The 25346-nt window shown below is 41.2% G+C and overlaps 1 protein-coding gene across 1 annotated transcript in view; it reads left to right on the top strand.

Annotated features, from left to right (window-relative positions):
* The window catches only part of ncanb (neurocan b), a gene marked incomplete at its 3' end in the record, with an annotated part of 86558 nt that overhangs the window by 36345 nt on the left and 24867 nt on the right, over window positions 1-25346 (top strand). Inside the window, exons 3-8 of the mRNA XM_087173444.1 lie at window positions 10085-10314; window positions 10460-10628; window positions 15100-15274; window positions 17293-17420; window positions 22157-22450; window positions 23539-24402. Of these exons, the coding sequence (XP_087029570.1) occupies window positions 10085-10314; window positions 10460-10628; window positions 15100-15274; window positions 17293-17420; window positions 22157-22450; window positions 23539-24402 (1860 nt within the window). The remainder of the gene's footprint in view (window positions 1-10084; window positions 10315-10459; window positions 10629-15099; window positions 15275-17292; window positions 17421-22156; window positions 22451-23538; window positions 24403-25346) is intronic.

Here is a 25346-nt window from a genome sequence, read left to right as displayed (position 1 = left end):
ACTTTTTAAACCCTTGCTTTTGCTGAGAGAAGGACAGGGTGACGGAGAGAGGGAGATGGGGTAAAGTGAGAAAAAAGCCTCACTGTCATACAGTTACTTAGACAGGAACTTGTGTGTAACTCGGAGTCATTTGTTTATCTGTACATCTGGTCTGGTTGCTCTACAGTTCTACCTATCTGTGTTTTTGGCAGTTTTTTTTCATCCTATTCCATAGAGCTGTGCAGGGAAGAGCACGCAACACAAACATTCACATCCCTGAGTCCGTCTTTGCCCTCTCTGTACTCTCCTTGTTCTCCCTTGCTGTGTATCTGTGTGTAGCTGCATGTGTTTGTGCGTATGTAGGACAGACCGCACGCCCCCTCGTTGCTCTCGGTGGCCTCCCCGACCGTCTGCTCCTCTCTGTATTGTATTGTTTCTGCCTTCTGTGGAGGTAAAAAAAAAAAAAAATCTACGGACTTGGCACCAGAGCCTTTCAGTGACTCAGGGCTCAGATTCTCAGTCAGAGATGATGAAAATGCAGCCAACTGCTCGGTCTTTTCTCTGTGTGGGTATACGTTTGTGTGGAAACCCTCAGGTTACATCTGCCAGGTAGTTTATGCAGCCAACTCGCAGAGCAGCGAGCGCACACACACACACACACACACACACACACACACACACACACACACAGATAGAGCATCTCCAAGGAGCCTGGTAACACACTAACAGAGTGTATATGTCATGCAAATACACACTCCCTGCCTCTGCTCTGGAGTGTAGTTTTTGAGGGCATTACCATCTAACTGATTCTGTCTTTCTCCCCCTTCCTGCATTTTGCACAATTTTTTTTTTTTTTTTTTTTTTTTTTTTTTTACAGCTGAGTGACTCTGGAAATTGTCAATGGGAGGTAGAGGACTACAGGGAGGGTTGGCACTAAAGCTCACCTCATGACACTTTGCTTGACAGCCCAGAGATTGGAAAGAGGGTGGGATGTGGGGGGGGGGGCAGGTTAGGGGAGAGCATTTTGCACGTGTGTGTATGTGTTGATGTTTGCGTGAGCGTGCCTGCACGTTTCTACAAGCACTTCTGTGTGCGGTTATGAATTTAAAATGTTGGCTGCATGCCACAAGAGATAAATATATCATTATGCTTCAGAAGGTGCAGAATTAGTCACGGCAGCAACCTCCGGGGAGTCCCTGTGAAGCCTGACATGGCCTGGTTGGGAGTCAGCTCAGACAGGAAGAGAGCTGCAGTGAGATGGTTAATATTTGTCGCCAGGAGAGGAGGAGGAGACAAGAGGAGGCAGTCTAGGGCAGAAAAGGTTTGAAAGATGATTAGAGTGTACAGTAAGTGATTGGGGAATTGTTAATCTGCAAAAATACACCTGTGCAGCAAATGAGAGGATGGGAAACAGAGTAACAAGGGGGGTGGGGGTGTTAGAGGTAAAGTGCCAGTGTTAATTTTGGCACTTTATTTTGATTTAGTTTTAGTCTAAAGAGAGCATTCTGTATGTGACTTTGTGCCAGGAAACACTTTGCTGCCTGGCACAAAGTCCACTGAAAACCCTTGAGGATCCCAGAGACTTCAGTTATAATTGTATCCTTCACAGACATTCGTCCACTGCAGTTAATGACTTCAGGTGAATTTCCTGTCCCGCAGTGCTGCATCACTTATTTCCTTTTCTTGACAAATCAATGAGGAGCCTCCCGGCGAAATGTGTCCCTCATTTGCATTACATAAAAAAAAAAAAAATTTTAACTTTCAAATCCTTGTTTTCGCATCACTAGTCAAATAGAAAATGAACAGGGGCAAACTTTGCGTTGCCTTGCGCCACATTCACTGGGTCTTCACTGTAATTATGTGTACAGACAGAATGCGAAGCGAATTGTAGGGGCGGTGCAATTGCACACAAAGTTAATTGAAAGACATGATTAGATGCAAATTCACCCCAAATTGATTTAACTTGCATGCCAAACCATGCGAGTTAAAAATGCTTCAAAAAATTTGCAAATACTGTATCCTGGGGCTTTATGAATTGGCTTCATAGGGGTACAAAGGGAAAAGAGAATTGGAGTATCTGGTGGGTTCAGAGATCAGAGGCTGAGTCGATTTTTAAAAAAATAATAAAAAAATAAATTAAAAAAAGAGACACACTCCCACAGACACGATCGGTGTGTCTGTTGATGGCTTATGGCTCACTTCTGAACAGGTGATGCATTAAAGTGGCTGTTTGGGCCGACCAAAGTCAAATTTATGCAACTTATACTCTTTCTGTCTGAACACAGGTGCCATCTTTGTGTATATTTTCCACAGTTGCAAATGCTGTTCTCACCTGTTGCAAAGTTAGTGGTATGCCTTGACTGTAATGATTCAGACAGACATGGGCACTTTGCTTGTCCGCTTCATTGTAACACAAGAGATTGACTCTTCTCAGTAAATACAGTTGTCATTCCCAAACTCAGGGTCACTTACTGCCTGGTGCTCTTATTCACATGTACGATCATTTGAAGGCTAGATTTCTCTGTTCAGCAACCAGGTGTCCGAAAACATTAACGCAGTAATATTTATTTGTCGAACGTCTAAGGGAAGATTGTTATTAATGCTGCAGTCATTCGTACCAATGGCCTATAAACATGAAATATAACTGAAAGCAACGTTACATCGACATTCGAAGCCCTTTATAATGTTAATGTTAATGATGAACATCGATGCATTCCATAATTGTCTTACTTTTTTCCTTCTGAGAACTGGTAATATCAGCTAACACTAGAGGCATAGACATAACATGAAATGTGCCTGATGCATTACAGTAAGACTGCATCAACGTAATTAGTGTATTTGTTCATTTCTCACTTTATTGCTTTGTTTGGTTTTCTTTTGATTTATGTCTTGTTTTTGTTGTAAAAAATGTGTCAAGGAATATTTTTCATAATAGTTTCCATTGATATTATCTGCACTGGGAAAGTGAGAATAATGGAGAGTGTGATAAAAATTTAGGGGATGTACCGCCGGATCGATGAGGAGGAGACTTATTAATAGTGGAGTCAGGGAGGATGGACACAAGAGCGTGCGAGAGAAAGACAAGAAGCGACGGAGAGGAATGTAGAGGAGAAGTACAGCGCAATAGAAAACATCGTGGGGGGGGGGTGAGAAGAGGAGGAGTACGCTGAAGGAAGGAAGAGGGAGGCAGGTGGGAGGTGGAGGGATGTTTTTGGGGAGAAGATCTCATGCGAGAGAATGTCAGCAAGACATCTGTCTGCCCGACAGACATGCTGCGCATAGGCTGGCAACATGGGTGTTCACGGACACACACACACACACACACACAGAGGAAACTTTAGTAAGGAGTGTCTTGGTATGACCTGTGTACATCTGCGTGTGTATAACTCTGCGTCTTTATTTGCGTGCATCTTTGCATATTTGAGAGTGTGTGTACTTCCTGTAGGAGAAGGGCATCTGCACTGCAGTGAAACACAGACCAATGATCAAACACAGTGGAAAAAGAAGGAGGAAACCAGTCCCCCCCCTCATTCAATTTACATTAAACAGTACATAGCCTTAGATCTGTTCTTTGAAGAGGCCACCCCCAAAGCACATAGTTAAATGTGTGTGTGTGTTTGTGTGTGTGTGTGCGTGCGTGCGTGCTTCCTGCCCTGATCAGAAGCTCATTCCCCCTTTTTCCATCTGTGGCGCCTCTGTTGCCATGGTTATCACTTTTGGGCTTGGTTGGGGCAGTCTCAGCTTCAGCATCTTTTCTCTCTCTCCTCCTGAACGATAACATATCATCATTTAAGAGCAGCCACCACTCATGTTTTCATGTTGTTTTCTCCATTTGTCTTTGTGTGTCACTCAAGGTCTTGTTAAAAGGATGGATTTCACCAAATCCCATTACAAAATAATAAAGACAGCAAGCGGTTTTGTCAGACCTTCCACTCGCACAAAAATAAACCCACAACCCACAGCTGCTGTCCTTGTGATGTTTTATTCATATGAGAAGATAAAAATGATTCAGTTTCTTCCTACTCATTCTAAAATGTTTCACTTAACTATTTTTTACTTTTTATCCTGTGTTTATAATATTTCAACAGGAGTTCATTTCATCGTTGCTGAAAGGTGAACTAATTTAGACAGAACCTGATACACAATGTAACCGTAAATTCAATGTAAGGTTCCTGGGAAGCATGTCCTGTTCCCATTTTATGCTACTTTATGCTCTAAGTCCACCACAGTTCAGAGGGAAATATTGTAGCTTTTACTCCACTACATTTATTTGATGGCTGTAGGTACTAGCTACTTTGCGAGATTTTACATTTAAAATATATTGTCAGTTGATTAAATTGATATTTTTATCGATTAAACAGTATACAAAGTGGATTGAATAGGCTCCACCTCTACTAGCTGCGACATCAAAATACTTGTTACATGTTCATGCATTAATAATAATGATCCAAAAAGGGTGATTCTGCATAATGAATACTACTTTCTTTTTATACTTAAAGTATTTTTTGTGGATAATACTTATCCTTACACTTTTATTGAAGTAAAATTTAGAAGGACGTTTTACTTGTAACAGAGTATTTATGCACAGTTAAGTATATCCAAGCACTACTTCCACTGATACTAATTATTAGGAAAATGGAATCAAGAGTTTTGTCTCGCCTCTAATTAATTGCTAGTATAACCTAGAGTATTTTACTCGGTGCACAGCAGGACAGCTGAACATGCAACAATAAAAGCAATCAAATACACGGAGAGTATATTTTCCTGTAAAATTAATGCAGAATTGATATTCACTTTCACAGAATTATCTCTGGAAAGTGCATGACATAATTCAAAGAGCTAAATATGAAATAAAATATCTGTCTCAGAACATTGCCTCTTTTTTTCTCCACAAAATGACATACTTCTTCCTAGGAAACTTTCTATCAGGTTATTGTGAAATTACAGGCCTGTTAAAACGATTACTGGTATGAATCTAACTACATCCATCATGTTCCAGATTAAAACCAACTCTGAGAATTACAAAAAACAGTTTGACCTGAGCCTGCTGCAGTCCAGTTGTGTTGTATCAACTGTCATTTCTTAACACAGTGATCAACTGATAGCGGCAAGCCTCTGTCAGACAGCTCATCTGTCATGATTTATGACCTAAACACACTTGTGCGCAAACATACACACACTTACACAAACACATAATCAGCTGACACACAGGCAGCAGGAGTGAAGCGCCGACGACAGAAGAGGATGCACTCGATCAGTCTCGCTAGCTCCTGACTGGCAGGCTGGCGGGTTTGATGTGGGCAAATTGAAGACAAAGCGGCCTTTATCATTGGAAAAGCTATTGTAGGCACCTCGGAAAAAAAGAGAGATAGAAAGAATAAGAAAGAAAGGGAGAGAACAAGGAATGATGTTCCCAATTGTGTTCCTATTACGGTGAAAATGCCATTACCGCCCACCCTGTGTCTGTGTGCAGCTCTGTGCCCGCCACATAAAGGCTCTCCGACTGTGTTTAATAATTCGAGTGCACCTCTAAAGCAAAGACAGATGAGCCAACGGTGATGATCACGTAGATGCCACTGTGAACCAGCAGAAAGAAAATAAGAAAATCTGAGCTCTATCTGCAAGCTGCTGGAAGTGCAACTTCCAGGAGGAGCTGGAGCGCGTGTCCTCTCACACTGTGCCCTTCTCAACACTCATACTGACAGACAAAGACATGGGACGAGGTCAATAAAAGATTCGGCCTGTTAACATTTAACAAAGTCCACTGCACTCGGTTGGACTTTACAATCTGATGTTTTCCAATAGGGGAGTTTTTCTCAGCACATATGCTCTTTTTCAGGACCTTCTTGCACTTTCTTGCTGTATCGACATTCAGCTTCAGTATTCCCTCTCCTTTTTATCACTTCACATCCGGGTGAGCCTTGTTTAGAAGAGGATTACAAAGAGCAAAATGAAACACAGATACATATCCAAACAAACGGCAGTCTTGTGAGGGTTGTGCTTGTGATAACATTTCTATCTAAATGCAGATTTGATAGAGCATTGGCATTGGGGGCTCTCACTAGTTTACATTCATTATCATGATGGAAGAGAGTGATGGGTTTTTTTTTGTTTTTGTTTTGGTTTTTTTTACCTGTCTCCTTCATAATGTAAATCAGGCTTCTCAAAAAGGGAATGTACAATAGATTTCATGTGATGTAGTTGTGTAAATTGCAGCAGCAGCAGCAGCAGCCAGGAAACAAAGATAAACATTTGTCAAAATAAAGTGGACAGAAAGAGTGAAATGGGGAGGTGAAGTGAATGAGATTGAGATTGTGAAGCTTCGTTGGCTTCATTTGTTGCACTGTTTTGCTATTGGCAACATAAGTAGTGAAATGTTACCTAAATGGTGCTCACCCAGGTGGAACCTGGCTAGAAACTGGCAAGCAGATTAAATATTATTGATGCCTCTAAGCTAAAGAATAAATTTTTGCCTGTTTTTGTTCCTAGCGAGCTCAGGGCAAGTTGTTTGAGAAATTGCAGTTTGATTGTCTTCTAGGACGGCACTCTACTCATTGAGACACACACGCGTGAGTGTGTGGTAAACAAAGATGAGTGTTACATCCTGGAGGGGGATAAAACAAAGAGAGTGACAGCAGGGAGTGGAGTCTGATAGCCTCTTGTGAAAGATGCGTTTGTGAGTTTGTGTGTATGTGTGTGTGGGCACAACTGTGTCCTCATGTCAGTCTTAACGCACACCTCCGACTGAAACACAACAGTACGTTTTTCTTGTTTTTTTACTTTTTCCATCACATCCTCTTGACTCCTTTTCCACATCGTATCACTCCAATTTCACCGTTACACATACCTCCAGCTTTTTCCACTTCCATTATTTGTTTATGTGTTTCCCCGCGCTTGCCTCCTTCCACCATTCGCACTCCTGCACCATGTTATGCAGGAGTCAATTGTGCTTGTTCATTTTTTCCAAAGCGTCTGTTTTTCCCCTCCATCAGTGTGAGAAAAAAAAGTGTTATCAAGTAAACCAAATTCAAGAGTGAATCAGGTTTCCTCTACACCCACTCCCATCACAGAGCGCATTGCTATGCTGGCCTTGAAGACCACAAACTGTATTCAGAGAGACCATTTTATGGTGAACAATGTTGAATAACTCACAAAAATGTCCTTTTAACCTGCAAACACTGATGTATTTGGAGTGTTTTGGTTAACAAAATGAATCATTTGGATCCAGTGAGATATATGTGTATTAGAGAAAACTGCACCTACGCCACTAGAAAAATGATAAATAATATGATACTAATACAAATAATGATTCGCTGTTAGCATATACTTTAGTCTGTGATGAACTTAAAGATAAAGATGACATTTTGGAAAAATATGTTGATTTTCTTTCTTGCTTAGAGTAAGTGAAAAGAACAACACCACTCTCATGTCTGTGGGATAAATAAGAGATTAGAAGAATAAAGACTCAGTCAGCAGCTGGTTAGCTTAGCTCAGCACAAAGACTGAAATCAGGGTGAAACAGCTTGCCTGACCCAAACTGTAACAAAATCCCCCTACCAACACTTCTTAAGTTAACTAATTAACACACATGGCAAGCTGTGGTTTTAGAGCTTCTCTACATTTAGAAATGAGACACACCCAAGCTAGCTTATTCCTCCTGCTTCCATTCTTTATGCTAACCTAAGATAACTAAAACAACAATCTCCTGCTTTAGTTTCTAACAGACAGAAATGATAGCACCTCAGCAAGAAAGAGATTGTGTATTTCTTAAATATTTTAAGTATCACCGATTTGCTGGTAGGTGGATGTTTTCAGCCTTTGTGCTAAGCTAAACCAATCAGCTGCTGAATATTGCCTTATTGTTACTGGACAGGTATGAGAATGGTATCAATCTTCTCCTCTAGCAGATAGGGAATAAACATATTTCCCAAAAACTTTTCCTCAAAGATAATTTTTCCCTATATGTGGGAAAAATAACTGGCAGTTAGCTACTCACATTGCTTTGCTTGTTTATTCCTCAGTCACCTCCCCTCTCTTCTCCTCTTATCCCTCTGCCTTTGAAAGCCTCATGCATTTTGTTTCACAGGTCACCTCACTCAACGGGCTGAACTCTCGAGTGCGAAACGAGAGGCCATTTCAGAGCACAAATCCCGTTTGATGCAGCCATGCGAAGCAACACTGATCAGTCGGTGAGGGAGTTAGACAAGTAGCGCTTGTCTAAGATGATGTCAGTGGGAGAGGTGCAGAAGTGGGTATTTGTGTGTGTTTATGCGTCTGAGGGGTGGGGAAAATGTGATGGGAGGGTTGATGTTAAGCTATCAGGGAAGAGGCACTCAGCCTCTTAGCTCGAGCAACAGCAACAGCATAACGGCTGCAGGAATGAGCAATGACAGCTATTCATGCGTCTGTTCAAAGGCACATTAACCATCCCTGTAAGGAATGAAAAACGATAGCTTCAAAGCTGTGTGCGTGCATGTGTGCGTGTGCGTGTGTGTGTGGAGGGTGTGGGTTCTGTGGTCCACGAAAAGCAAGTGAAAGATGAGGTGTTTTCACGTGTAAGTGCATTCCAGGGTGCGCACCCACACACACACACACACACACACACACAGCCCATACAGCCCTGAAAAATGGCAGTCAAAGACGAGGCAAGTGATTCAAAGTTGAATCTGAATCATGACGTGGTTGAGGGGAAAAATCTAATCCTGAAAATAAAACAAACATATCAAGTGTATCTTTATATTTTGGCTGAAGACAATACAAAAACATGCTCACCTGAAAGCTGGCCGGTGGTCATATTGTGGGAGAGGAGGAGGGAGAAGAGAATGTCGGGAGATGGAGAGAAAGATGACAGAGCAACACGCTGGAAAAACATTGTTCCACCAATCTGCCGTTAAATTACAGACAGGAGGGGCCACTCCTGTAGCGTGTAGAGTTTTAACATACATCCAATCAAACAGGAGTGGAGCAGGACACACAGAAAGTGTGCAGTGGAAACTGACACAAATGAAAAGAAATCAATAGGCTCATTTCTCCTACATTCAACCCCAGCGTCTGTTCCACCCACCAGTGCTTTTTTTGCTCACTTTCCTGCTTTGCTCATTTTCTGCACATGGTTGATACAGTCCTAACATAGCAACTGACACTGACATTAGCATCGCTAAAAAGTGGCAAGTGTATTGAGAATGAATGCACTGATGCTGGGCTTTGGGGCAAATTAGATGAGATATAGTGACTCATTTTTGCCAGTGTTCACAGTAGTAACAAAAATGGGAACAGAGACTGGAAGGGAAGGGAGCTAGAAAAGAGTCAGATGAGGGTTAAGGCTTCACAGGTAAACCTCATTCACACACATTGCATACTGGATCAACATAAACTGATAGAGCACAGAGATGATAGTTTGTATTGCTGTTTTGGAAGATTGGAATTCATGTTTTTGCCTCTGCAATGTAAATGAACCACCCCTGTATTTTAAGGCAAGGTGACACAGGATTAAAGTATAATAATAAAGTATCATATGACTCTACCAGTGGAAAATTAATTTAAAAATTAATTTGGAAAATTAATTTTCCACTGGAACTTGAACGCACCACACTCCGAATATCCCATAATGATACCCTTTCCCAGTCATCAGTTGTTTCGATGAAAGTAATTCTTTGTGGTGTTGGTGGTGCTTTAAGCTGCAAAGAGGTGGTTGGTATTGATCCCATAATGCATATCCAGCTTTGATGAATGGCATTTGAAAGGACTTTTGATGTCTTCCCTCCTAAATGTGGCCCTCCTTCCCACTGTTCAGGTACCACAGTAATGGTCTGCTGGATCAATGACCAATAATCACAGTCACACTGGCCCCCTGTCTTTCCCTTTTACTCCACAACCAGGAGAATCTGATGGAACAAAAGAACCTGGAAGATATATTATTTAATAGATCTATTACCTATTGTTTATTTATTTATTTATTTACCCTAACCCTTTTACAAGAAGCAATTAACAAACGTCTTTTCAATGTAATGAGAAATAACGTCCTGTGGCTTCATTTACAAGACAGATTTGATTATCCTCTCCTCTCCTCTCCTCTCCTCCCTCTCCTCTCCTCTCCTCTCCTCAGGCGTAACCAATGCAGACACTGTGGTGAATATGCGGAAAGTGACCCATCAGACCATAAGTGAGGAGCTGTCCAAAACCGTTCTTCTCCCCTGCCTTTTCACCCTCCGCCCCAGTGCCAGTTCATCCCATGAGCCCCCGAGGATTAAGTGGACCAAGGTCTGGGGCCAAAGAGGCTCAGATGGCCTGCAGAAGGAACAGTCGGTTCTGGTGGCCAAAGACAATGTGGTCAAGGTACGGATAAGGATTAGAACAAAACCTGTGAAATGTTTGGTGTCAAGTTTTTGGAAAACTGTCTCTGGCTCAGTGGCGCATTAGTCATTTCCCTCATTCATTTTCATCATTCCTTTTTTCTCCCTTGCCTCCCCTCCTCTCTCAGGTGAAGAAGGCCTTCCAGGGTCGCGTAACGCTGCCTGGCTACAACATCAACCGCTACAATGCCAGTCTTGCGCTGACCGGGCTTCGTTCCAGTGACTCTGGTCTGTACCGCTGTGAGGTTGTGGTGGGCATCAATGACGAGCAGGACACAGTTCCCCTGGAGGTCACAGGTGATTAACATGTAGACTTTTTTTCCCATAAGGCAGCTATTTTGAATTTAGCTCACACGTGGGGTGGGAAATTTCATGCTGAAGCAAACCTTGTTGTAAGCTTGTATTGTGTATAAACACAGAAATTGATCAAAACATTTCACCCAATGTAATAAAATGTATTTGTCTCAAGAACCTGAAGATATATACTGGTTCACATTTTACGGAAACATGCTACCATCAGTTGCTCGGTAGCTAGCTACTGCAAGCTAATATGCTTGCTAAGTTTCCAGGAGTTGTTGTTTAGTATTATTAAGTAATTTGAAAGCTAATGAATCTAGTGTCTTCTAGGTTATTGATTGAGATAACCCAACATCAATCAAGCCAACAAGTAATTAAAGATTTTCTTAAGTATTAAAGTTCAGGAACAGTAATTAGCATCAAATAATTATGTAACTGAAGGAGCTTAAACTTCACTGACAGGGAAGAGGTGAATTTCAAAATAAACTAACATAGCTGTGACCATGTAACAGAAGAAATATTGTTACAAACAAAACCAATCTACAAATTCCATCAATATTTTAGAGGTTTAAACAAGAATCACAAATTTCTGCCTGTTAATTGAGTAATGGATAATTTAAATAATACTTGGTGAGGTAGCTGTTGCTCGCCAAGCCTTTGAAAATAATAGCTCAGGGATATGATGAAGATATGTTAAGACTTTATTCAAGTCAAGTCAATTTAGATAGACCACATTTTAAAAACAACAAACATTGACCAAAGTGCTTAGGTAGTGCAAATTTAACATTGTTGCCATCATTAATTTAAAGTATATCAAAGTTATAACCTTGCCATAGTTGTGTTTTGTTTTAATCTGACAGCTATGAGCTGTGATGTGTTCAGGAATGTTAATACTGGACACTCACACCCTCAAGCCATTATTAGAATAGGGAGAGAAAAAGAGAGCAAGCAGACTGTACCCTTGTAATCATAATTACAGTGATAGTAATCAACTACTATCTATGTCATTCTAGGCGTTACGTGTGTTTTTATCTATACAATTTATTGTCTGAGCAAATTAACACTCCACTATTTGGTTGTGTACAGCTCCCCATTTGCTCTCAAGGTCTGCCACTATGAATAATAATGACCTGTTTTCCATGTCAGGCTAATACAGCCATTACAGCCAGTGCTGTTTACCGCCTGTGTAGAATGTATGATGATGGGGAAAAGGTGAGGTAACTAGAACACATTAAACAGCACTGACCTGGTGCCACTCAGGTGCTGTTCATGCACTGAAAGCCTAATGAAACCAATAAGGTAGGAATCCAGCAGTGTGCGCTATTATCAAATAGTGTTACTCTGAGAGCTTTGTATGGCTCTTGGTGGTTTGACTAAATGGGCAACCCATTTACTGCATTTTCTGTATCGAGGACACCCATATTTGTGGAATTACCAGACTACCTGGAGGTGGTTCACTGTAGTAGAACCATAATTACTGTGTCAGAGTATTTTAGCTGCAGAGCTATCATCAGATTCTTTCCAGGTCATTCACTATTTTTAAGAATAAGCTATTATTATTATGACCACAGGGAATCACACAGTGCATTAGCCACTATGCTGCAGCTTGCCACAAATCCATGCAAATGTTGTGAACATCAGCTCTAAAAGCCCAGTAGCCTTTCTCTTTTACGCAGACACTGCACACTACAATGGTTACATCGTCTGCCATTGAGAGTAACACAGATAGCCTGCACTCCGTTGCCTGCATATAGCTCATATGTGAATATATAGAAGCATGCCTGTAGGGACAGTTGTGTGTGCACACTGGTACGGGCCACTTTCTCTTTATGATTTCGACAAGAATGTTATCTGGTTTTTTCAAGCAAGCGGAGCACCTCATCTTTCTCCCTAAAAGCACTTTACATTTCGTAAGCAAGACCCCTGTCACTACGCTTGGGAGACCCTTCATCCTCCCCCTCTTGGACAATCGATTAACACACTATGAAAATCACTCCTTCAGAGAGAAACCAATTACGTAGCCGGCGAGGAGTAGCCATCTCCAGGGCTTAGTCTTAATTGGCAGTCACGCTACATGGCAGACCACAGCCGTCTTCACACTAATTCTACTGAGTGCTTAACGTATTAATTAGCAGGTATTGATACTGCTCAGCTATATCAATATCATATTAATCCACACTGCTCATAGACTCATTTGTGTGTGTCTAAGCCCCGGTGAGATGCCCTTCCTCTTCTGCCATCTGTTTTTTAATTTCTCCCGTGCCGCCTGCTCTTACTCGCTCTTTTGTTTTGTCTTTTTTTCTCTTGGCACATATTGACTGGTCAGTTGGATGTCTCACCAATCAGAACACAGCACCATTGATTGTGTGTGTCAGCCATTGTCTGTAGTGAGATATGGTTGCACACCATTAACTGGTGTGAGACAATAGATAGTATATATCAGCACTGGGCACGGCAAAGCTACTGTAATTGTTTATGCAACCTCTGGGATGTAGCATGGTTCTATATAGATACATACTTAAAGCTGGAACACTACAAGACTCGCAAATAGCTTCAGTGCTCTACAAGTTTCTGCTGGAAGGATGGAAAACAATTCTTTGAAAAGACTGTTTAAAGAAAGTTTCTGCTAATTGGCTTTCTTGCTTATAGTTGCATGAAAAGATGAATACCATTCTCATTTCAGTAATTATAAAGCTACTGCTGCGGTTACAGATTGTTAGCTTAGCAATGTTAGGTTGGCATAACGACTGGAAGTAGTGTGAATAAGCAAACTTGCGTCTGTCTAAACTCTAAACTCCAAAATTCACCTACCAGCACCTCTAAAACCACGCCTCGTGATGTTTACGCTTTTTTGTACAGTTTAAACAAAAGAAATATAACATGGTGCTTAGTGAGTTTCGTGACCTTTGGATAGAACCAAGGCTAGCTGTTTCCCCATTTCCAGTCTATAGTCTAAGCTAAGTGTATTTCACATACATAAGAGTGGTATCGACCTTGTAGTCTAGCTCTCAGAAAGAACGCAAACAAGCTTATTTTCCTAGAATGTCGCTCTATTACTCATATATTTTAATGCTATGCCTCTGTGTGTTTAAACAAATTCATGAAATTTAACTGTATATATTCTAATATAGTGTAGTGTAGTAAGAAATAAACAATAATGCCAAGAGCCAAGGGACACAGACTGCCGAACAGTGCTACAATGAGTGCACCATATAGTCATAAATGGTGCCTTCCTGTTCTTCTCCCTAGAGACTCTATGGGGATGTGTGAAGATGCAGAGGGTAAAAATAGACGGATGAAGTACTGGGTATTTGACCCTCCTGTGGAATCCGACTGGGTTTCCCACACTGAGAGGAAACCCTATTGTCTCTCTAGTGTACGTACGAGCCAGCAAGCTAGCATCCCTGTCTGGACAAGATCCCACAGCCGCAAAGGAGTCAGGATGGAAACTGAGAAATTAGGAGAAGAGAGAGGGAACAAAGCAGAGAGGATTTCTGCTCCACATTTCTATGAGAATAAGAATAGTGTGTGTGTGTGTGTGTGTGTGTGTGTCCGTCACACAAACACACAACACCCTGCTTGCTTTCTGCGTCCATAGCCCGGAGTGCTAATGCTCAAATTGCTACACAGACCTCCATCTCACAGGAATCTCTGTCACTCTCCCAGACAAAGCCAGCGAAGATAAAGGAGCCGTGTTAGTGGCCAGACGCCCACTGGCTCTTATGTCACTGGATGCACCCCAGGGAAACAGCACTGTGTCAATGGCAGGCAGGGGTGGGAGGTGAGGGAATGTTAGATGGACACTTCTGAAAGTATTCCATTCCCATTTAAGTGCAATATATATAATGCTCCTTTTTCACAGTTCAGGGAATTGTGTGTCACTCTTTTTCCAGGTTTTTTTTTTTTTTTTGGTTTCTTCCAATTTTTTTAACCTCAATTGTTTGTATTCCTGTCTACCGCTCACCTTCTCTTTCTGTCGCCGTGCTTCAGTACATGCATCTCCTTGAATAGAGAGTATCTCTGTGTTTATGTCTGCTTTCTTTGTCTTTCCATCATGAGCGCGGAGGCAGGCGGAATATGGCAGGATGACATTGTGTGTGTACTGTTAAAGCTGTAAAATAAACATCACCACTGTCTGTCATACACTGTATCCAAGGGCAACATCTCTTCTCTCCAATGATAAGCCAACTGACTCTCTGATGCAAATGAGATTCACATAACACAGGTTGCTGAACCTGAATGCTGTTGTTTCCTCCTGCACAGATGAAACAATGTCAGTACATGATGAGAATGTCTAGAGGGCTTTGTCTTTTATCTGTCTGTGAACGTGTACATGTTCATGTTTTAATGGCTCAGGGTTGCAGTTCATAAATATTTCTGTAACCCAAAGTTTGCAGGTCCTTAACTCATGCACTTGGTTTCTGGAGCATCCTCTCTACTTGTAATCACATATTCTATCTCTCTCCTCCAGGTGTGGTATTTCACTACCGGGCCCCTCATGACCGCTACGCCCTGTCCTTTGCTGACGCCAAGAGGGTGTGTGTGGAGAATTCAGCAGTCATCGCAACGCCAGGCCAGCTGCAGGCTACCTTCGCTGATGGCTATGACAACTGTGATGCTGGCTGGCTGTCCGACCAGACTGTCCGGTGAGGCTTTCAAATCTGGGTAGATGCACAGCAGGTGGTTCAAAAAGTAGGGGGCATCATCAAGGATTGCATTTCAAAAAAGTAGTATGTATGCACAAGGAAACAAACCATGAAGAAGAATTAGCCCCCCTGGTTAGAGTTGGCATGGCAACATATGTGTAAAGGGAATCATAAACACAGTTATAAGCACTTCTTTGAATGATAAAAAGTACTCTGTGTAATATCTGCAGTTCTCACCGATGCATAAAGTTTCTGTCATGTGTCATCCATTATTTTATATTTGAATAGTTATTCTTCATTTGTCAGATGCTGTAAGATGCTTTCTGGTGTCTCATTGACTGAAACAAGAACAATATATGACGTCTAAATGCAGAGCAGTATTTTTGACGTCTACTTTATCCATAGACATAATTTTCTGCATATATCACAATTGTGTCTGAATGTCCCGGGCTAAATATAATAATATTAATGAATAATATTTATAATAAACAGTCTTGAGATGAATGTGTCATGGTCTGACAGCTCATCTTTGTTGAACCAGGTTGCTATTTTAAAATCTCTTGATAATTTGCAACACGATCAGACATTGTAACAAAAATAAATGCACTCTGCCACTAAAAATATGTCTAAAAACAGCAATCTTGATGAACTGTGTATAAGCATGGTAGCGTGACAGTCAATCTGATCTTTTTGTAGTTTCTGTAAACACAAAAAGTGTGTAACATAATTGGATCTAATTGCTTATTTGCACACTAGAAACGTAGTTAACTGCATGTGCGCCCTCTGAGCTGTCACTCAGGCTGCTGCTAGTGCTTCAGCTTGCCGCCTTCCATTAACTCCCTCTTAACATTACCAGTCAGAGTCCATCTCTCAACAGTGCTTTCCATATCTACATTTTAATTTCAATTCGCTGTTGCTCCAGCAGCAGAGGAGACTGACTGTTGTCCTCCCGACAGTTCTTCACAACTTTCCCGCGGCACAGCTTCCTTCCCTATTTCATTCTCTCCTTGCGTCTTATGCTCCTGTTGTTTTCACTCGGGAGCTATCTAATTGGTCTAGATCCAGGAGGCTCCAACTGCACATCAGCCAGAAGGAAAGTGTCCAATTAATACTGTGGAAAAAATACAGACATCAGCTGTCGCTCCATCAGCCACCGAGCAGAAAGAAAGAGACTGAGGCCAGAGACACTACAAGTTCTCTTGTTATGCTCTGATGAAAACAGGTTTCTCTGTAAGAGGAGCACTACAAGTTTAATGCTTACGTGCAGCCATGTTGACTGTATGTGTGTGTGTCTTTTCCTCGTACTTCCTAGAAGTCCCTGTATGCCCAACATAATCTTTTAATCAGCCTCTTTGCCTGTGCCCTGATGCTGCTGGAATGAATGTTCTTGAGGAATAATTGCACAGTTAGAGCCTGAATATATATCGCTGTTTTCTCAGCCCCACAGGCACGCCAAGCCACTGAAGGAATTCCTGATTCTTTTAACCTCTCCTCCAACCTCTACATCCCTCCCTCTCTTTCACTCTCTCTCTCTAAAGCTCTAGCATCACTGGCATTCTTACATTGCCAGAGAATTAAACATATTTCAATACGATTAAATGTAAAATGGTTGGGTAATTATTCAGTGAAACTCGCGCTAAGGGCAGAATAATTCAAAGAAATGAGATACTGTATCTATTGAAGTGCTTTCCAATCGTTTCCTGAGGTTGTTGAGACATGTATGCACCTCACTGTGGCTTTTCAGCCAGTCCCAGGGGGGGTGTTTATGTGTTTATTCTTTTGGAAGTATATTTTGGTAATCTCTGAGAAGACGATATGCTTAAACTCATTGTATTCAAGGGAGGAGATGATAAAAGTGTAGCCTCGTTTTCATGTTATTTTGCATGTGTGTGAACACAGACTCATCCCCGGGGAGCCAGGTTTGTCTGTGGCAGCCTTTTCCATGACCAGGCTATATTGATCTCCCTCTCTCTTCTCCTCTCACCGTCTCTGTCCCTGTCTCTTGGCTCTCTCTGCAGGTATCCCATTCAGTCGCCTCGGCCTGGTTGCTATGGAGATCGCGAGGAGTCACCTGGAGTCCGTAACTACGGCAATAGGTCCCCTGATGAGCTGTTTGATGTTTACTGTTTTACCAAGCAGCTTCAAGGTAAGAGTCAGGAGCTTCAACCATAATTTTGAGTTTAGTCATGCATGGACTGACTAACCTGTGGGTGTGCAGCAAAATTCTGTGACCAGGACTTAATAGTCTGCTAAGTACAGAAAGGAAGAGGGCAGGTGGAGAGGAGGGAGGAAGGGCTCATGGATGTGAGAGGGAGAGAGGGAAGCAATATTGAGTCCAGCTGTCATGTTACAGCCCCCTGCAGGCAAAAGCTAAGTGGGTCAGTAGGGTTATCCCAAAACTTGACTTTTCAATTTGCAATGCCACAGGCAGAGGTGGCGAAAACCTAGAGCAGATGGACAAAATGTCTTTTACTTTGATTTCAAGTCAAGTCAAGTTTCAAGTGAATGATCATTAAACCTTTCCCCTGAACATTGACTGCCCAATCATAGATTAGCAACCATAGCTAGACACAGTGTGCATGGGGTTGTATTTGGAGCAATACTCTATATATAAAGAGTTTGGAGGGTCATGTTTTTTTTTTTAGCCAAAACACAAAAGCAAAAGTGTAAGGAATGGATTAAAGACTGTATTTACACTTTTCCCTAATATATGCGTTAAATGTTATTATATCTGGATAAATGGCTTTCAACATACAGTAATTGCCACAACTTTATATCCAAGTCTAAGGGCATAACATAGAATATCTTATGACTTTTTACCTGGAACATTTAGCTTCAGTCTTTTAGCAAGATATCATGTACGGTATGAAGCCATCAAATACATATTTAAGGCCTTTTCACATGTTTTTACTTTTAATAACCTTAATAACATAGCAACCAACAGCTGATAAAATAAAAATGCTAGTGATGGTTTTCATTTCAACCTAAAATGAGAAGCCTGCTTCTGTGAAATAGAAAAAAAATATGTTTCAATATTTTCCAAGAATTTCAAGTTGAAGGTAAATTTGCCACCAGTGCCATTGTAAAGTGAATGCACCATGTCAAGAAGGAAAGATTGAAAGGCATAACAACAGTAACTAAGTGGGTGGAGTTAGCAAATGGCTAATTGAAAAAGTGCTACTGTTAGCAGCCAATGAAAAAGCCCACCCCACCAAATCTAAATTACTTGGAACCTTTTATAGGAGTTAAATTCAAACCTCCTGCCAGGTAAGGAAAATGAAAAACTTTGTCTGTAATCTAAACTACATTTGTATAACTTGAGAATTATTCAGGAAAAGTCCACTGTTTCATTAATAATGATTCAAGACAGAGCTGAAATGGTTGTTCAATTTTTAAGTCAACTATTTTTTATAATTACACTCATCTTCCAAACTAAGATGCCAAACATTTTCTTGTTCGAGTTTCTGAAATGTGAAAATTTGCTGCTTTTACTTTTATCATAGTAGATTGAATGTCTCTGGGTTTTGCACCATTGGTCATTCAAAGCAATTTGAATGTGACAACTTGGGGTCTGGGAAATTATGATTTGACATTAACATTCACATTAACAATTTTCTGACTTACAGACAAGATTAAGAAATGATTTATTGAGCTGGTATTTGGCAGATTAATCAATAAAGAAAATATTCATAAATTGCATCATTAGTTAAAGATTAATTACACAAACAGAGGGCTTGACTTTTGATACATCTATTGTAGCTATTTGACAGTTATGAAGTACTCACCTGCAGCCTTGTGCCACTCAAACAATGCACCCTTATCATTATGGCAGTGCACTAAGGACATCACTGCTGTGCTCACTTTTTTGTTGTCATTTCATAAGCCCCACCTCCATTCCAGCATTCACCTATAGACTCAGAGTTAAAGTTTAAGAAAATGAGCTTGGTGTTAGGGGAGTGTAGAGGACAGAGTCTATGTGCCAAATATCAGCACTGCACAAATCTTGCATTCACATTATAATCCATCCCGCATGAGTTCACCTCCTGCATATTCCAAAGCACAATCACAAGCACAGCAGGTGGTTTGTTTTTTTTACATCACAATCAGACACACTACAGGGTTTAATTTATCTGGGTCACTTGTTATGAGGTTATACCGCCACAACTGTCATTAACCATAAGCAAGTTACCAGAGCTATATAGATGATATGAACACCCTGTACGTGATTGAGATGCCGATTAGAGAAGCTTACATGACCACCCCTAGATTTTATATCCAGCAGTTTACAATATCATTCAGTGAAATTAACAACCTGATTGAAACAAGCAGCACATAATTGTCTTCAATCAAAAACAAAAATTACTAGCTGATACAAAGCTGGTGTTTTCTCTCTGTTGTTCAATAAATAACTCTGTATTGTAACAGATCTTGGTTGAATTTAAATTTCTCTCTACATTGTCTCTACATATTTTTTCAGCGTGGTTTGGTTTAAAATGTTTCATTTAGTCAAATTCTGAAAAATCTTTTTACCACCCTTCCAGTAGATATTTCAAGCATCTTCTAGCAGCACCTTCATTTTAGATTTATTGTTTATGAAATTGAAAGGTGCCAGAGAGTCTTCTTCTCGGACATCGCCTTCCGTATGAGGCATTTTCCCAAAGGTCTTATAAACTGCAGTTATCAAGCCTCTACTAAAAAAAGAGTAGCCTGGATGCCTCTGTAATTAGCAGCTATAGACCCATATTAAATCTACCCTTTATAAGTAAAATAATTGAAAAAGTTGTCTAGCACAACTTTTTAACTTCAAATGGTCTTTTAGACAAATTCCAATCAGGTTATTGACCCCATCACAGCACCGAAACTGCTCTCATTAAGGTCCTAAATGACATCCGCATGAACACTGACTCAGACGAAATTCCAGTCCTTGGGTTACTAGATCTCAGTGCTGCTTTTGATATTGGTTCAGGTCCTATCTGCAAACCAGGGACTATTTTGTTTCCATTGGCAACCACATATCTGAGCAAGCTAGCATGACATGTGGAGTACCTCAAGGCTCAACTGTTGGACCTCTTTTTTTTAACCTCTATATGCTCCCACTATGCCAAATTAGAATGATATTGTTTACTACAACTATGATGAGACTCAATTATACATAGCTCTGTCAACAAGCAATATGCTCCTATTGGCACACTGTGTCTATGCATTGACCAAATTAATGACTGCGTGTGCCAAAATTTCTTCCAACTAAAGAAAGACAAATCTGAGGTGATTCTTTTTGGGGCTAAAGAAGGAAGGGGGAAGTAGAGGCACATCTTGATTCCCTTTCTTTGTAGCCTTAAAACATAAGTCAGAAATGTTGGAGTTATTATTGACTCTGATTTAAACTTCAACTCCCACATCAAGTCTATTACAACTCAGCCTATTATCATCTTTAAAATATAGCAAGAATTAGAGGATACATGTTTATCTAGAAAAACTAATTCAACCTTTCACTTTCAGAAGGTAAGACTACTTTAATAGTCTTTTCTGAGGCCTTCCTAAAAAAACACTTAGGTAACTACAGTGACCAATTAAGCTGAACATATTACACCAGTTCTTAGTTCTCAGTTCTCTCTGCAGTGTCGTAAAGAATTGACTTCAAAATATTGTTACTTGTCTTTAAATCAACAGTTTAGAGGATAAGTACATCTCTGGCTTTCTTCCACCACACTATGATCCCTCTAGACCTCTTAGGTCATCAGGGGCAAGTCTGCTTAGTGTTCCTAGGGTTAAAACAAAACAGGGTGTGCCTGCATTCACTTATTATCCAACACATAATCTTACTTGATCTTGTGCCCTAACTCTGGCTACTTTTAAAAACAGGCTAAAGACTTTTATGTTCACCTCTGCTTTTCATTGCAGTTAATAATTGCACTTTAACTCTTGAGCACACTGTGACTTTTACATGTATTATTGTTTTTGCACATTTATACTTAATCTTTTTTCTATGCTTTTTATCTATTTTAATGTAAAACATCTTGAATTGCCTTTGTGTATGAATTGTGCTATATGAGTAAACTTGCCTTGTCTTCCCTTCTAAGACGTCACTCCTCACATCATCACATTCTGCTTGTTTCACCTTTGATTTTGTTCACATCTTCACCCCTCACCTTTCACCTCTCCATATCAGTTCAATAAATCAGAAATGCTTCTCCAGTCCACTCTTCCAGCTCATTGTTCTCATCACACACAGAGTTGCCAGTGGATCATCTCATCATATGATTTTATTTGTGCTGTGCAGACAGAGTGGTACTCTTGAGCTCTCTCTGTCTCTTCGTAAAGGCCTATTTTTGCATCACTATTTTATCCACATCACCCCTACCTCTCTTCAGCAGCTCCTTTCTTCTTCAGCTTCAGTCACTTCTGTGTACTTGTCTTGCTCTCAGATCCCTATTTGCAACTGCTTTGAATTCAAAGAATTGCCTTTATATAGTCTCTACTTCGAATTACTTATGTTTTTTTTATAATCTTAGGCGAAAAGTAAAGTGAATTCTTATGCATAACAAGTAAAACTCTTCTTTCATCCTTCTCCTTCAAGTCTCCACCTATTATTGCTTTGACAAAGGATAAAGAGAAGATGACTGGAACATACTGTATTGCCTCTAAAGTAAAAGAAAATGCTGACTCATCTTCACAACAAAAATAGATGTAGACTGAATGTACCTACATCACTTTGTACTGCCAAAATTACAGCAAAACCAACTCCCAAAGACCTTAAATCATAAGTCAGCTGAGTAAAGATGATCTTAGTCTGAGGGCTAAAATGCCTGCAGGCTATTAACCTTCCTCTGCAACACATTAAAACACACTAAACTGAACTCCTTGTCTCGCTTCTCCTCCCAGGCGAGGTCTTCCACTCCGCAGTCCCGGAGAAGCTAAGTCTGGCCACAGCCTCCACCCACTGCCACTCCCTTGGAGCCCAGCTGGTTACGGTCGGGCAGCTCTACCTCGCCTGGCAGGCCGGCCTTGACCAGTGTGATCCAGGCTGGCTGGCGGACGGCAGCGTCCGCTACCCCATCAACGTCCCGCGGAAGAACTGTGGCGGAGACGAGCCCGGAGTGCGCACAGTCTACAACAACCCCAACCGCACGGGCTTCCCTGACACCACAGCCCTGTTCGATGCCTACTGCTACCGAGGTACTGCGAGTTCTGTGGTGATAAACTTGATGCACCATCATATTGGTAATTGCCATAGCAACAACAGGGGGTACTGGGTACTCGCTTTCAGTTCTGGATTTTAATTAACACGTGATGTTTATGTCACACATGAAGTAGATGTGAAAAGACTGTGTGACATTTGCATCCCCCCCCCGGTGGATTTGAAGGCTTGTATGTTGTGTGTAGTGAAGCCTGAGAGAGAGAGAAAGAGAGAGAAAGCAAGAGAAGAAGAGAAAGTGAGGTTGAAAGGGAGAGAGATATAAAAGGGGAAGAGCATGAATAAGTCCAACTGGGGTTTGCAGTTACCGTGTCTGACCTTGTCCTTTTATCATGTGCAAACTGAGACAGGAATAAGTTAGTTTCATCTTCACATTGCAACGACTTTACACCAAACTAATCTGTTCATTGATATTGTGTTTTTCATAATCTAGCAAACCTATGATTTTGCAACTAGAGCTTATTTTTTTGGTGTGTGTTGCAGTGTTTGTAGGACAGTACAGAATGATATTTGAAAATGATATTTCCACAGATAGGAAAAAAAAAAAAGAGTGACATTTTCATCTTTCACAGTGACAGCTTATAAAATTTTCATTGAAGTGAAACAACTGCATAATCCAATCATTTTAAGTAAACAAGAACAGCATGAGAGCGGAGCAGCGTCTGTCAAAACAAACAGCTGATAGATGAACCTCTTCATTGCGTAAAACAAATTATGTCTTTCAGATAGCTAAAATCCTAACCCTAACCCCTAAAAGATAGATATGGTAATATCTTTTATTTAAATACATAGATTTGGTTTGTGTAAATAATATCGTAATTACAATCTCATTAATATGACATGTTTGGGTTTTGCAGAAGAAAAATCAAGTCGTGATAAAATAGTCACTCCACAGCTGTAGAGCATGCTCTGAATTTAATCTTGTTTTGATAGCAATAACAGGTTTCCTGCAGTAGAAGGGGAGAGGAAAAGTGAGGTCAAGTGGTGTGTTGTGCAGCAGCAGATAAAGCTGGTCAGATGAAAACCTGCACATTTGCTTTTGGTGAAATGTGGTTGTTTTGTGTTCCAGCCCACCACCCAGCAGAGGTCCAGGCTGCAGAGGCCCAGGCTTTACACCAGACCAACATCAACCCCGCAGCACAGGCCACCTCCTCAGTCACTGAAACCCAGCAGAGTGCTGTTTTTCCTCAGACCTCCACCTGGACTGGCCTGGTCGACTTGGACAAAGCCGGAGTGCACTCAATTGCTGCAATCAGCAACTCCTCTGAGATATCTGAGGAGCACATAGTCATCCACTTAAAGCCTGAGGAAGGTTGGAAAGAAGGGCAGGATGGCCCTAGAACCAGCCAACCCAGCCAGGAGGAGAATGATGGCCCTAAGAGCGGCAACACTTTGGGCCTTTTTGATCTTGAGAGCCTGGAAAGTCATGGAGGTTCTGCCCATGAGGAAGAAGATGGCAGCTATTATGGATCTGATTCCCCAACATTATCATCCATAGCTTCTTCAACTCCCCAGCCGCAGACGGGTAACAGTGTCTTGGCTGAGTTTGTGAACACTCTTATGAGACCCTTTAGATACTGGGCTGGAGGTGAGGAAGGTGAAAAGGAACTTTCAGTGCCTGAGGAAAAAGCAGGAGAGAACCAGACACAGAGTGAAGCATCCAGCAGAAACCTGAGTATACCCAAAGCCAGCAGAAACAAGGGCAGCATGGACAACGCCATCATGGAGCACAGGAGTGGTAGTTTTTCCTTCAGGGCTCCTACCAGTGGACTACAGAGTCCAGTGGAAGGTCTGTCTGAGCGGGAGAAAGAGGTGATGCCATTGATTCGATTAGTGCCTGCAGTCCATAGCACAGGGAAAATCGACACCAGCACCCAGCCAGCAGAACAAGCCTCCAGCACATCTGCTGACAACCCTCTGTCCACTGTTAACGGTAAGAGCCCAACATTGATTTTCTTTGTGTATTTAGGGATCACCTTTAACCTTTAAAACAAATAACCAAGTGTGAAATTGATATAGAAACGAGGGTGAATTGAAAAAGTCTCATTCCAAGTGTAGGCGTGATGCATTTAAATGTCAGTGGTAAATGTAGAATCTGTTTATGTCATGCTTTTTAAACAGTCTCCGTCTCTCCATTCCAGTCTCTCTTCTTTTCCCCTGAGTACGCCATAATATATTCCTCTGCAGGGCAATTTGAAGTACTGCTGTAAATTTAATTAAACAGTAATTGCAAACAAACAAAAGGGGCATACTACATACAGTAATGCAAAATGTAGTGGAGTGGAGACTGTTCTCCCTTCATTCTCATATTTATTGACAGAGTGCTTTGTTTACAGTACAGGCTGTCAGAAAGAGTAACAGCTAAGCTTGAATTTTAATTCACTGTGATTCTTTAAAAGGTTAGCTCACATATAAATTGTTTGTGTAGAACAAAGCAGAAACTGATGAGAAAAGCAATGCAACTTGGCCAGACATGGATGGAAGTTAAAGGACTCCATGCTGAGACACAGAGAGAAATGCTCTGTGGGAGTGTGAGAGGGCCTGACAAATGCAAGTCCATTGTAATTCTCAGCGTGTTAGTTTGTGTGTGTGTGTGCTGCATGTGTGAGTGCTGAAGAATCCGGACGCCCTGTCAGACAAGTAACACCTACAGCAGAGGGAATTACCCTCAGGAATTGGTGCAGTATAACATCGCTATGGGTTAGAAAAGGTCACCCGGTCACCATTTTAAGCTCATGGTTTCTTGAAAGCACCTTGGCACCAAACCCCCAAATCACCTTCAGGGGTAAAGTTAGACTACTGGAGCAAGGCACCCACAAATGCACCAGATATAAACAGAGAGGGAGCGTATCGCCTTGATTTTTATTTTAATGGCCA

The sequence above is a fragment of the Seriola lalandi genome, unplaced genomic scaffold, assembly GCF_002814215.2.
Source record: "Seriola lalandi dorsalis isolate HSWRI2012SDOR001 ecotype SW California unplaced genomic scaffold, Sedor1 jcf7180002054224, whole genome shotgun sequence".
Taxonomy (NCBI): Eukaryota; Metazoa; Chordata; class Actinopteri; order Carangiformes; family Carangidae; genus Seriola; species Seriola lalandi.
The sequence above is the reverse complement of the archived record's forward strand: the minus strand, read 5'-3'. Positions and strand labels throughout refer to the sequence as shown.